Source organism: Argopecten irradians, chromosome 1 (assembly GCF_041381155.1).
Source record: "Argopecten irradians isolate NY chromosome 1, Ai_NY, whole genome shotgun sequence".
NCBI classification, from domain to species: domain Eukaryota; kingdom Metazoa; phylum Mollusca; class Bivalvia; order Pectinida; family Pectinidae; genus Argopecten; species Argopecten irradians.
The window spans coordinates 61,191,220-61,203,454 of NC_091134.1; the positions used below are offsets into that span (position 1 = coordinate 61,191,220).

Here is a 12,235-nt window from a genome sequence, read left to right on the forward strand (position 1 = left end):
CATGTATTCTCTATATATGTAAAGGGTATATTTACATGTCCATTGCATAATATCGAAAAATTAATTAATCAGCTTCATGTTTCAGTCACAGAAGTGCAAATATTGGTTGTTATATTTCTGAAATTGATGTGTTACGTGCTTAGGCTACCTTTACATTTTCTTCCTGGTCTGCTAGCATGCATTACTTAAAATTGGAAAGTAGCTAAATAAATTTTATATTTTATTTCTATTTCAATTGCAGTCTGTAGATGCTAACATGGGAAATACAGATCTGTACCGACCTCTGCACTCATTTTACCTTTTAAAGCCGGAGAATGCATTACGGAATATTTTCCTTGTGTCTGATGGACATATCAACCACAAAGATGTTACCATGGATACAGTACACAAAAACTCCCAACATACACGGGTGTTCACCTTTGGTGTCAGGTCTGAAACAAATCATTCTTTAAAAAATTCAACACTTATCATTGGAAAATTTGGGTAGTAGACTTAGAATATTGATTCAATAGTATTTAGTAATTAGACTGATGTGGGAGACCAATAGTAACCTTAGTGTCCATCTATATGTCTAAAACTAAAACAAAAATTGTCCCATTTCAGTAAAAATTGGTATACAGGAGTATTTGCAGGGGTTACTAGTCATTTACTACTAACTACAGCTAAGGGGTCAACTATATGGGGTCAGGGCCATTACTGTTGGATTTCAGTTTTCTAATAAGTTTTACTACGATAACCAAATATGATATTGACTTCCCAATCACTAGTCAGTTTTAGTGAGGATGATGTTTTAGTGATTTCACGTGCATGTGATTTAATTTGATTCGTAAATTGATTGTACATATTTCACATTTTTTCATCTGCAGGAAAAGGCCATGTAGTGTACTTACCTGGCAATTTTAAAGTTATCTTGGTATTGAATGTCTCCCCTCCTTAAAATCACCACCTTTTTGGATTTTTAGCCCACCATCATCAGATGGTGGGCTATTTAAATCACCTTTTGTCTGTGGTCCGTCGTCCGTCCGTCCGTCCTTCTTTCCGTCCGTCCGTCCGTTAACAATTCTTGTTACCGCTATTTCTCAGAAAGTACTGAAGTGATCTTTCTCAAATTTCATATGTAGGTTCCCCTATGGCCCTAGTTGTGCATATTGCATTTTGGGACTGATCAGTTAACAAGATGGCTGCAAGGTGGCCATCTTGGATTTTGGTAGTTAAAGTTTGTTACCGCTATTTCTCAAAAAGTGCAGAAGGGATCTTTCTCAAATTTTATATGTAGGTTCCCCTAGGACCCTAGTTGTGCATTTTGCATTTTGGGACGGATCGGTCAACAAGATGGCCGACAGGTGGCCATCTTGGATTTTGGTAGTTAAAGTTTGTTACCGCTATTTCTCAAAAAGTGCAGAAGGGATCTTTCTCAAATTTTATATGTAGGTTCCCCTATGGCCCTAGTTGTGCATATTGCATTTTGGGACCGTTCGGTCAAAAATATGGCCGACAGGCGGCCATCTTGGATTTTGATAGTTGAAGTTTATTACCGCTATTTCTCAGAAAGTACTGAAGGGATCTTTCTCAAATTTCATATGTAGGTTCCCCTGGGACCCTAGTTGTGCATATTGCATTTTGGGACCGATCGGTCAACAAGATGGCCAACAGGCGGCCATCTTTGATTTTGGTAGTTAAAGTTTGTTACCGCTATTTCTCAAAAAGTGCTGAAGGGATCTTTCTCAAATTTTATATGTAGGTTCCCCTAGGACCCTAGTTGTGCATATTGCATTTTGGGACCGATCGGTCAACAAGATGGCCAACAGGCGGCCATCTTTGATTTTGGTAGTTAAAGTTTGTTACCGCTATTTCTCAAAAAGTGCTGAAGGGATCTTTCTCAAATTTTATATGTAGGTTCCCCTAGGACCCTAGTTGTGCATATTGCATTTTGGGACCGATCGGTCAACAAGATGGCTGACATGCGACCATCTTGGATTTTTATAGTTAAAGTTTGTTACCGCTATTTCTCAGAAAGTACTGAAGGGATCTTTCTCAAATTTCATATGTATGTTCCCCTAGGGCCCTAGTTGTGCATATTGCATTTTGGGACCGATCGGTCAACAAGATGGCTGCCATGCAGCTATCATGGATTTTTATAGTTAAAGTTTTTTATTGCTTTTTCTCAGAAAGTATTGAAGGGATCTGTCTCAAATTTCATATGTAGGTACCCCTAGGTCCCTAGTTGTGCATATTGTGTTTTGGGACCGATCGGTCAACAAGATGGCCACCTGGCAGCCATCTTGGATTTTGATAGTTAAAGTTTGTTATTGCTATTTCTAAAAAAGTACTGAAGGGATCTCTCTCAAATTGTATATGCAGGTTCCCCTAGGGCCCTAGTTGTGCATATTGCATTTTGTAACTATTAGGTCAACAAGATGGCTGCACAGCCGCCATCTTGGATTTCATCGTTGAAGTTTGTTACCACTATTTCTTAGAAAGTACTATAGCGATCTATCTCAAATTTTATATGTAGTGTGTTTGAAAAAGTTTGAAAAGCAGGGAAAAGATCCCTCTTTCCATTGTCAGACATAGATAATTCTTTGGTGGGCGCCAAGATCCCTCTGGGATCTCTTGTTAAGGCAATGTGGTTTTCACTAATTACTACATCTTATTTCTCATATTTTTCATATTTTTATCAACAGCAGTGTAATGAATCGCCACTTGCTTGGAGCTCTTGCTCGCGTTGGGGCAGGTGCCTTTGAGGGATTTGATAGTAAAGCAAAATCAAAATGGGAAGGCAAGGTAAACTGTATTTCTATAAAACTTGGAAGTTTGAAAGTATAAAGTCTTGTTGAGAATGAAATTTTTATTCTTTTATAAAGAAACATGATAAAGTAATAGTCCTGCTAAGCAGTCCAACAGCAATGTTAACGAAAGTTCTATAATTACATTGTAAATTTTTGCTCCAATTACACATTCTGCTATGTGATAATAGACCTAAGGAGCTTAATTCATTCACTTGTGTTTTTAAGCCCAGCATCATCAGATGATGAGTTAAGTCATATCTTTTTTGCCAGCTATAGTTCTCTGAAATTGTTCTCAAAAGTTCTGAAAGTATCTTTTCCAAGAGTTTTTAACAATTCAAGTTTGTTATTGCTTCTTCTCAAAATACTGTGTGTTTCTATATCCCTATTGATCTCTAGGTGTGTGTATTCCATTTTGGAATTGATTTAGAAAACAAAGCCAACTGCAGGTGGCTATCTTAGTTTTGATAATTTAAGTATTAAATGTTTCCACAATAACCACATCTCAAAAGATGTTGGATTATTTATGGTCTAATATTACAAGTTTGCTCCCATTGTCCTTACCTTAGTATTGTTTATACATGTACTCCATTTTAGGGTCATATGAAAACCAAAACAGGAGAGAAATGAAAAAAGTATAGCTGATATATATAGGTCCTTGATTTAACCGATATCACATTATTCAGTTATGAACCATAAGATCCCTCAGATCTCTTGCTAAAATATATACAATACTACATGTACATCATTATATCTGTTTCCAGGTGAAGTCACAGATTGCTAAGGCGGGTCAGCCTGGTTTGACATCAGTTGCTGTCTCTTGGCAACAGGAAGATGGTGCCCCGCCTCCAAAACAAGCACCCAATCAAATCACAGCTCTGTTTAGTGGATCAAGGATGGTTGTTTACGGATTTGTAAAGAACTGTTCCAGTGTAAGTTGTTTGTCTATGATTTCCTGTAAGCCTTTGGGAGTCAGAAGTTGACAACCCTTTAATAACATGTAACTGTCATATGTTATACAGTTCTATGTAAAACAAACTGGTTACTCAGTATTGCCAACTCACTCGATTTCTCCGGGTTGACCCGTTTTTTTAGACATTTTAGAATGCATAACCTGATTGACCCGTCTGGTCATCAAATAACTTGATTTTCAGCACTTGTACAAAAGTGTCAAAAAGCTCACAAAAATCACGTCAGATAAAGCCATAAGCGCAATTTTAATTACATCTCAGGGCTTTAGACTCATATCGGCCTTTGTATAATGCAGGTAGCTATGTTTGTGTTTACACAAACTTTCATAAAGGTGTGAAATTGTAGCAATTAATCTATTCAGTCATGCATCACAATGTCTATGATCGTTTTTAGCAAGAGCCAGCTAGCAAAATCAGACATGGCCATTTAATACTCTTCAAAATCAGTAATAATCTTTTCAAAACTCTTCAAGATTTACTCACATAAATAAAACATAGTCACGTGAACGGTATCCTAGCTGTTGAAGTAGGCAGACAAGCTAATCATAATGGCTGCCATTTTGTTTAGTCAAAGACAATAGTGAAACCAGACAAAAATCCGGATTTATTTAATAAATATTTAAAAGATTTTTTAATAATTTTCTTTATTAATTATCAGATATTAATTTCATTATTACAAAAATATTCATAAATATTATTGAATAACAATATGAATATCATAAATATATGCATATTCTAGGCTTTAAAAAAGTGTTTAAAATTTCACTCAAATGACCCTTGTTTTGACCCTTTCACCCGTTTTTTCAAGGGTGATCACCTGATTTGACCTCATCAGAGGTTGTTGGCAATACTGGTTTCTGACTGCATAAAATATTATTTAGAAAAGAAGTATTAATATTGTAATTAAGTGTATTTGTGATGTCTACTGATGATAGTTTTCTGGGCATTGTGTGAACCACACCTGACATTACTCACCAGTCATATACAGGTGATGCAGTGCTTATATAAGAAATTACCCGCCAACTCTGTATAGATTGTCTGTAAACTGATTCCATCGCAACATTTAAGGTTCTATTAAGAAAATGTTTTGTTTCTTCTGCAGGCAACATTGACTGCTGAAATAGGCGACCAGGAAATAGCAGCTTTAGTGACCAAATCTGACCGATATGTCACCAAAGGAAAGGTAAGACAGCTCACAAGTGCTAAACAATAACGTGACGGCATCAATACATGTGGCGTAACTGCGGCGTGCATTGTAGATGACGTCATCAATATTGACGCATAACAACATTCCTGCGATAATGGCGCGATGAAAAAGCTGAAAACCAACTGGAATTTCATCATTTTTTCTACAAAGTATGGGAGAAAAAGAATCAAACATGGGTCTGTCAAGTGGACAAGCCTCGGGTTGACCGGCCAAAATCTTTCACTCGGGTTGAGATATCCCTGTCCACTTGACAGACCCATGTAAGATCCTAGTAGTCTCCTATGATCCAGTTTGCTAGTTTTTCTTAGATCTGTACTAGAAAAAGTAATTCTCCCATAATCTGTCAATGTCCCGTTTCCAGTTTGTAACATGTACATGTACTTGGAAAAGTAAAACAAAGGACTCACATGTGACTTTCCTTGATTTAAGCATGATATGTTGATTTTTAGTTTCAGTTTTAAGATGTTTGTACAGATTCAGGGAATTTCCACTAACATTTTGATGTTACAGATTTTACACCGTTTGGCAGCCAAAGCAATCATTCGTGATTGGGAGGATGGACTGCTCTCCCCAGATGGTCTAAATCAACAGGTAAGATGTCTTTTTAAGAATATTACTTTATCAACTGTGGTTTATATTTCTATACTGTTGTGTGTGGTATTTTAATACCATTGGTTTGGAAAAGTTTAGTTCAACATATGTGTATGTTGTTCAAGACACAAACATGTATTTCTTATAAAAGTGTTTTGAAACTCTTCTGGAATCTTCTAAGCCTTGACACTTTGAGCTGCACACAGGATTTACCTAGTAACTGGTTTATAAGTGATTGTCCAAAAAAGGATCACATATAAACCGGGCAGCGGTCCAAAATCTTAATATATACCGGCTACAGGTCTCTTATAGACCAGTTAAGGGTACATTCTGTGCCTTCCATGAAATGTAACACAAAAGGAACAAAAGGGTTTACACTATATTAAACTGTGTTTTAAGGGTTAAATAGACAATCTTTGGACACCTTCTTCTAAGTTACATATAGGCCAATAGCCTTATTATTTCTTAAAATGAATGGCTTTGAAAATTAATTCATGATTACAGGAATGAAGTAAGTTTTAAGTTTTAATAAGGATTGTTAACTCGATGTCCAAGGCCTTGGCAGTTGATATAAACATGGGCCTGTAGAATGCTTGAGTTTTGGAATGTGCTAGGTTTATTGATGGAAGAAAGTCAGAATACCCGGAGAAAAACCACTGACCAGCAGTCAGTACCTAGCAATTCGAATTCACGACCCAGAGGTTGAAGGCTTGTGGTTACACCCCCCCCTAAATTTGCTCTTGTTATAGAACATCTCATTGACATTAACTTTTGTATACATAGTTTGACCGTCTGAATTAATGTTTTTATTTCAGAGAATGAAGATGGACCTAAAAGGCTATGTTATAAAGCTTAGCAAAGAGTTCTGTATAGTGACTTCACTAACTAGCTTCATCGCAGTGGAAAAACGTGAAAAGGTCTGAGAGAAAACTTAATTTCAAAAATGTAACTTTGAAGTTAAGAGTTTGTATTTTGTTGTACTTTTGGCCGTTCTGCTCTTCCTATCAATATATATATATAGAAACAACCACATTATGGATATTTCTAAATAAATGTCACAGTAGGTTATTTTGTACTATGCCCCCTATGAAACAACTCTGTTGTTTCTATTGCATTATTATAGCTTTAGTTTTAAAACAATCTTGAATACTTTAGTACAAAAAGTCTGAAATTTTCTGATTATAATAATAGAAAGACATTTATAGAAATGAGATAATATTTTCTTCTAACAAGGTATTTTGTTATATCTTTACATATGAGCTGTTTATAAAAGGCTGACAAAATCATTGTGTGTTGACTTGTAATAGTGGTGATGTACTTGTCTGATTAATAATAGGATGAAGAAATGACATGTGCTCCGGATATCTATGAACTCTTGGATGAAGTGCGAGAAAATGTTTGTTCATTCCTTCGCCTCGACATCACCCCAAATGATTTTGAAGCAGCTCTAGATTCTGATGATGTAAGTGTGTTTTTAGATATAATCAAGCCTTCAGATTACTAAAAGGTTATTAGTAAGGCTTGTAAGACAAATTTACTTCAGATAGGGCTGAAACGATTAGTAATTTTTGTATTCAATTATTTGGTCTCATGTAATCGATTACTAATCGATTAATCGTTTGAATTGAAGGCAACTATATTGTTTCACTACTGACTACTGAAAACGTCCGCCATGTTTTGTTATCAACTAATAATAACACCTACCGTATAATATGACAGAGGACATGCCTTATATAATATAAGCCTACCAATATCCCAATGATATTTAAATCTCTGCAACAAATAAGAATAGATTTATTGACAAAACAAACGTATTTTATCCCAAATAAGCTCTGAATTCCGTTCCTGTATTGTCTTCCGTAACATCGTTTAAATCAAGTCTGCTAACCCGCTGTTTTGACGTGACCTTCACACGTACGACTAATCAACCAAATCTGGATCGCCACGGAGCAACATGACCAAATTTTCGTCAATGAACTTTTTTATTTCCGTGATCAAAAAAACAAAATAAATCAACAACTCTTATATTCAATTAGAATATGAACAAAAACATTCTTTTTATATGATAAACACATGCAATAGTAAAATCTAAATGTTCAAGATTACTGCTCCTTCCGCTCCCGAGCGTCCCGGCGGCGATTAGGCCTCCGTGACGTAACAACATGGAGTCGATCGCTAGTGAAAATTGGCGAACAGCGTGTTGCAAGCTTTCTCATGACATCCACTTTTTCATTGATTAATGACTTTAACTTCCACAGAGACGTAATTTAACAAGTATTTCTCACATCATATATGCTTTGTTGAGTTCAAAACATGTACATAAAGAGATGAAACTCCAGTCGGAATGGCTTACTCAGAAATCCATGATCTGTCAACGTGTTTAGTCAGCTTACAATGCACTGGCTATGCATGTTACGATTAACGATTAATAAAATCTTTAATCGATTATCAGCAATTAGCTTCATTAATCTAATCGCCTCCGATTATTCGACTAATCGTTTCAGCCCTAACTTCAGACCATAGGCACATTTTTAGTAGGGGGGAGGAGGGCAGTATTCTTGAATCAACGATCCCCACCTGTCCGTAGAAAAAAATGTCCAGACACTTCCACCTTATTTATTGAATCAATTTCAGTGAAACTTGGCAGCAACGCTGGCAGGGCCATGTGTAGATGTGTATGCAGGTTTTATCTTATAAAAAATTTGGTTGCCAAGGTAAACAGGTCACTGTACACAGGTTTTATAATGTAGCCAATGACTAAGCTTGTTGTTAAATTTTGGATAATTTTCTTCAAACTTGGTGAATTGTTGTAACACATGGATATCTATAATTTGACACACCACATGATTCCATAGCAGTTTTTATGGAAAAAAGATTGTACATAGATAATCTCATTTACTCTCTGATATCTTAAGCATGCACTATGATTACCAGGTACCAGGTGAGCGATTTTATTGTGTTCATGAAACTTAACCCTGTTATCTGACGTAAATGACCATACAATGTAGTTTGTTTCTGCCGAATAATTATGTAATGAGAGCAATATCTGACATTTAAATCAATTTGTAAGTTTTAATTGTAATATTAAATACTTCACAATTACTTAGTCGGTATATCCAAAGATGTAATGTAAATAAAAAACAAAAAGAAAAAAAAACCTCTGAGCCTTGTGTTTCCGTAAGGTTGTCAGTTATACACATATTTCATAACTTAATATTAATGTCATACAATTGAGACACAAAACCTTAATTAACCACTTTGTTGGAACTGTCCAAAAGTATATACTTTTCATAGACATACAGAATTCTGATTTATTCTCAGGAATCCACCAGTTATTCGACAGATGATACCGGTGAACATGTAAGTAATACATCAATTATTGTATGGATGTACCTTAAGGTGGCTAAGATGTGATATTGTTTATGTAGACAGAAGATCAAGTAAATGAGGTAGAGGTGTGATATTGTTTATGTAGACAGAAGATCAAGTAAATGAGGTAGAGGTGTGATATTATTTATGTAGACAGAAGATCAGGTAAATGAGGAAGAGATGTGATATTGTTTATGTAGACAGAAGATCAGGTAAATGAGGCTGAGATGTGATATTGTTTATGTAGACAGAAGGTCAGGTAAATGAGGTAGAGATGTGATATTGTTTATGTAGACAGAAGATCAGGTAAATGGGGTAGAGATGTGATATTGTTTATGTAGACAGAAGATCAAGTAAATGAGGTAGAGATGTGATATTGTTTATGTAGACAGAAGATCAGGTAAATGAGGTAGAGATGTGATATTGTTTATGTAGACAGAAGATCAGGTAAATGAGGTAGAGATGTGATATTATTTATGTAGACAGAAGATCAGGTTAATGAGGTAGAGATGTGATATTGTTTATGTAGACAGAAGTTTAGTAAAAATGGGTAGTGATATGATATTGTTTATGTAGACAGAAGATCAGGTAAATGAGGTAGAGATGTGATATTGTTTATGTAGACAGAAGATCAGGTTAATGAGGTAGAGATGTGATATTGTTTATGTAGACAGAAGATCAGGTAAATGAGGCTGAGATGTGATATTGTTTATGTAGACAGAAGATCAGGTAAATGAGGAAGAGATGTGATATTGTTTATGTAGACAGAAGATCAGGTAAATGAGGTAGAGATGTGATATTGTTTATGTAGACAGAAGACCAGGTTAATGAGGTAGAGATGTGATATTGTTTATGTAGACAGAAGACCAGGTTAATGAGGTAGAGATGTGATATTGTTTATGTAGACAGAAGACCAGGTTAATGAGGTAGAGATGTGATATTGTTTATGTAGACATAAGATCAGGTAAATGAGTTAGAGATGTGATATTGTTTATGTAGACAGAAGATCAGGTAAATGAGGTAGATATGTGATATTGTTTATGTAGACAGAAGATCAGGTAAATGAGGTAGAGATGTGATATTGTTTATGTAGACAGAAGATCAAGTAAATGAGGTAGAGATGTGATATTGTTTATGTAGACAGAAGATCAGGTAAATGAGGTAGAGATGTGATATTGTTTATGTAGACAGAAGATCAAGTAAATGAGGTAGAGATGTGATATTGTTTATGTAGACAGAAGATCAGGAAATGAGGTAGAGATGTGATATTGTTTTTAGGTCATCTGACCCGAAGGGTCAGGATGACCTATAGTCATCATGTTTCATCCGTCATCGTCCGCCGTCCGCCGTCCGCCGTGCGTTAACTTTTCACATTTTGAACTTCTTCTCAAGTTCTACCAGTGCAATTTGGCTGAAACTTGCATGAAATGATCCTGACATGGTCCCGACAAAGTGTTGTTATTTTTCGGGTCGATCCGAAATCAAAGATGGCCGCCACAGCCGCCATCTTGAAAACACATTTTGAACTTCTTCTCAAGTTCTACCGGTGCGATTTGACTGAAACTTGCATGAAATGATCCTGACATGGTCCCGACAAAGTGTTGTTAATTTTCAGGTCGATCCGAAATCCAAGATGGCCGCCACAGCCACCATCTTGAAAACACATTTTGAACTTCTTCTAAAGTTCTACTGGTGCGCTGAAACTTGCATGAAATGATCCTGACATGGTCCTGACAAAGTGTTGTTATTTTTCGGGTCGATCCGAAATCCAAGATGGCCGCCACAGTCGCCATCTTGAAAACACATTTTGAACTTCTTCTCAAGTTCTACTGGTGCGATTTGGCTGAAAATTGCATGAAATGATCCTGACATGGTCCTGACAAAGTGTTGTTATTTTTCGGGTCGATCCGAAATCCAAGATGGCAGCCACAGCCGCCATCTTGAAAACACATTTTGAACTTCTTCTCAAGTTCTACTGGTGCGATTTGGCTGAAACTTGCATGAAATGATCCTGACATGGTCCCGACAAAGTGTTGTTATTTTTCGGGTCGATCCCAAATCCAAGATGGCCGCCACAGCCGCCATCTTGAAAACACATTTTGAACTTCTCAAGTTCTACCGGTGCGATTTGGCTGAAACTTGCATGAAATGATCCTGACATGGTCCCGACAAAGTGTTGTTATTTTTCGGGTCGATCCGAAATCCAAGATGGCCGCCACAGCCGCCATCTTTAAAACACATTTTGAACTTCTCAAGTTCTACCGGTGCGATTTGGCTGAAACTTGCATGAAATGATCCTGACATGGTCCCGACAAAGTGTTGTTATTTTTCGGGTCGATCCGAAATCCAAGATGGCCGCCACAGCCGCCATCTTGAAAACACATTTTGAACTTCTTCTCAAGTTCTACCGGTGCGATTTGACTGAAACTTGCATGAAATGATCCTGACATGGTCCAAACAAAGTGTTGTTATTTTTCGGGTCGATCCGAAATCCAAGATGGCCGCCACAGCCGCCATCTTGAAAACACATTTTGAACTTCTTCTCAAGTTCTACTGGTGCGATTTGACTGAAACTTGCATGAAATGATCCTGGCATGGTCCCGACAAAGTGTTGTTATTTTTCGGGTCGATCCGAAATCCAAGATGGCCACCACAGCCGCCATCTTGAAAACACATTTTGAACTTCTTCTCAAGTTCTACCGGTGCGGTTTGACTGAAACTTGCATGAAATGATCCTGACATGGTCCTGACAAAGTGTTGTTATTTTTTAGGTTGATACGAAACCCAAGATGGCAGCCACAGCCGCCATCTTGAAAACATATTTCGAACTTCTTCTCAAGTTCTACCGGTGCGATTTGGCTGAAACTTGCATGAAATGATCCTGACATGGGCCCGACAAAGTATTGTTACATCTCTGGTTGATCACAAATCGAAGCTGGCTACCATGACACTCTATCTAATTAATTTCCTATATGTTAAGGCCCTTGGGCCTCTTGTTTGAAATAAAATTTGTTGAAAGAAATTGAAAATGATCCTGACATGGTCCTGACAAAGTGACACCATATATAATTAATTTTACTATTGCCAAGGTAGTCAGATGACCGTTAAGGCCCTTTGGGCCTCTTGTTGTAGACATAAGATCAGGTAAATGAGGAAGAGATGTGATATTATGAAGACAGAAGATCAGGTAAATGAGGAAGAGATGTGATATTGTTTATGTAGACAGAAGATCAGGTAAATGAGGTAGAGATGTGATATTGTGTATGTAGACAGAAGATAAGGTAAATGAGGTAGAGATGTGATATTGTTTT

The 12,235-nt window shown here is 36.7% G+C and overlaps 1 protein-coding gene across 8 annotated transcripts in view; it reads left to right on the forward strand.

Moving 5' to 3' along the window:
• Positions 1-220: 220 nt before the first annotated feature.
• LOC138336365 (protein mono-ADP-ribosyltransferase PARP4-like) overlaps positions 221-12,235 on the forward strand; it is a 46,925-nt gene continuing 34,910 nt past the window's right edge. For 7 of the 8 annotated variants that reach the window (XM_069285829.1, XM_069285876.1, XM_069285853.1 and 4 more), the window contains exons 1-8: positions 221-429; positions 2,685-2,784; positions 3,551-3,718; positions 4,860-4,940; positions 5,475-5,555; positions 6,371-6,472; positions 6,892-7,017; positions 8,877-8,915. In XM_069285829.1, the coding sequence (XP_069141930.1) occupies positions 257-429; positions 2,685-2,784; positions 3,551-3,718; positions 4,860-4,940; positions 5,475-5,555; positions 6,371-6,472; positions 6,892-7,017; positions 8,877-8,915 (870 nt within the window). In that variant the 5' untranslated portion in view covers positions 221-256. The remainder of the gene's footprint in view (positions 430-2,684; positions 2,785-3,550; positions 3,719-4,859; positions 4,941-5,474; positions 5,556-6,370; positions 6,473-6,891; positions 7,018-8,876; positions 8,916-12,235) is intronic. The other variant, XM_069285844.1, reaches the window with a different exon arrangement.